General features: G+C 41.9%; 1 protein-coding gene across 1 annotated transcript in view; it reads right to left on the bottom strand.

The window, feature by feature from the left end:
* The window catches only part of LOC106511659 (olfactory receptor 10J4-like), a 6,448-nt gene extending 6,268 nt beyond the window's left edge, over nucleotides 1-180 (bottom strand). Inside the window, exon 1 of the mRNA XM_014000410.1 lies at nucleotides 14-180. Coding sequence (XP_013855864.1) covers nucleotides 14-180 — 167 coding nt within the window. The remainder of the gene's footprint in view (nucleotides 1-13) is intronic.
* Between the last annotated feature and the right edge of the window lie 358 nt (nucleotides 181-538).

Raw genomic sequence — 538 nt, 5'->3', positions numbered from 1 at the left:
CAGAAACATGTACATAGGTTCATGTAAACTCCTGTTCATGCAGATAACCACAATCAGAACAACATTACAGCAGATAATAAACACATACAGACACAGGAAAAACACAAAAACCAAGTACTTAAARAACCCAATGTCAATGTAGGCAGTCAGAGTGAAATATGACACCTGGGAGAAATTCATCACCTCGATACAAAGACTGCAGCAGTTATTAGACCTTGTGAGAGTTTCCAGCTGGTAAATTAACTCTGATGAAGCTTCCAGCACCTGCTCAGAGTCAGCACAGAGACAAAACAGGTGTGTACCCTCACCTGTCAGACTGATACTCCTGAATCCCTCTGATTCTTTTATTCCCCTTTTTCCATCCATGCAAAACGGTGCCCTCATGACCAAGGTACACACATACTGCACACACTGCTACACATCTACAACACAACTAATACATACCTACTGCACAACTACACACTCTGCTACACACCTACTACACAACTAATACATACCTACTGCACAACTACACACTCTGCTACACACCTACTACACA

This window comes from Austrofundulus limnaeus, unplaced genomic scaffold (genome assembly GCF_001266775.1).
Source record: "Austrofundulus limnaeus strain Quisiro unplaced genomic scaffold, Austrofundulus_limnaeus-1.0 Scaffold3046, whole genome shotgun sequence".
Lineage (NCBI taxonomy): Eukaryota > Metazoa > Chordata > Actinopteri > Cyprinodontiformes > Rivulidae > Austrofundulus > Austrofundulus limnaeus.
This window is presented reverse-complemented; position numbering and strand designations above follow the sequence as displayed.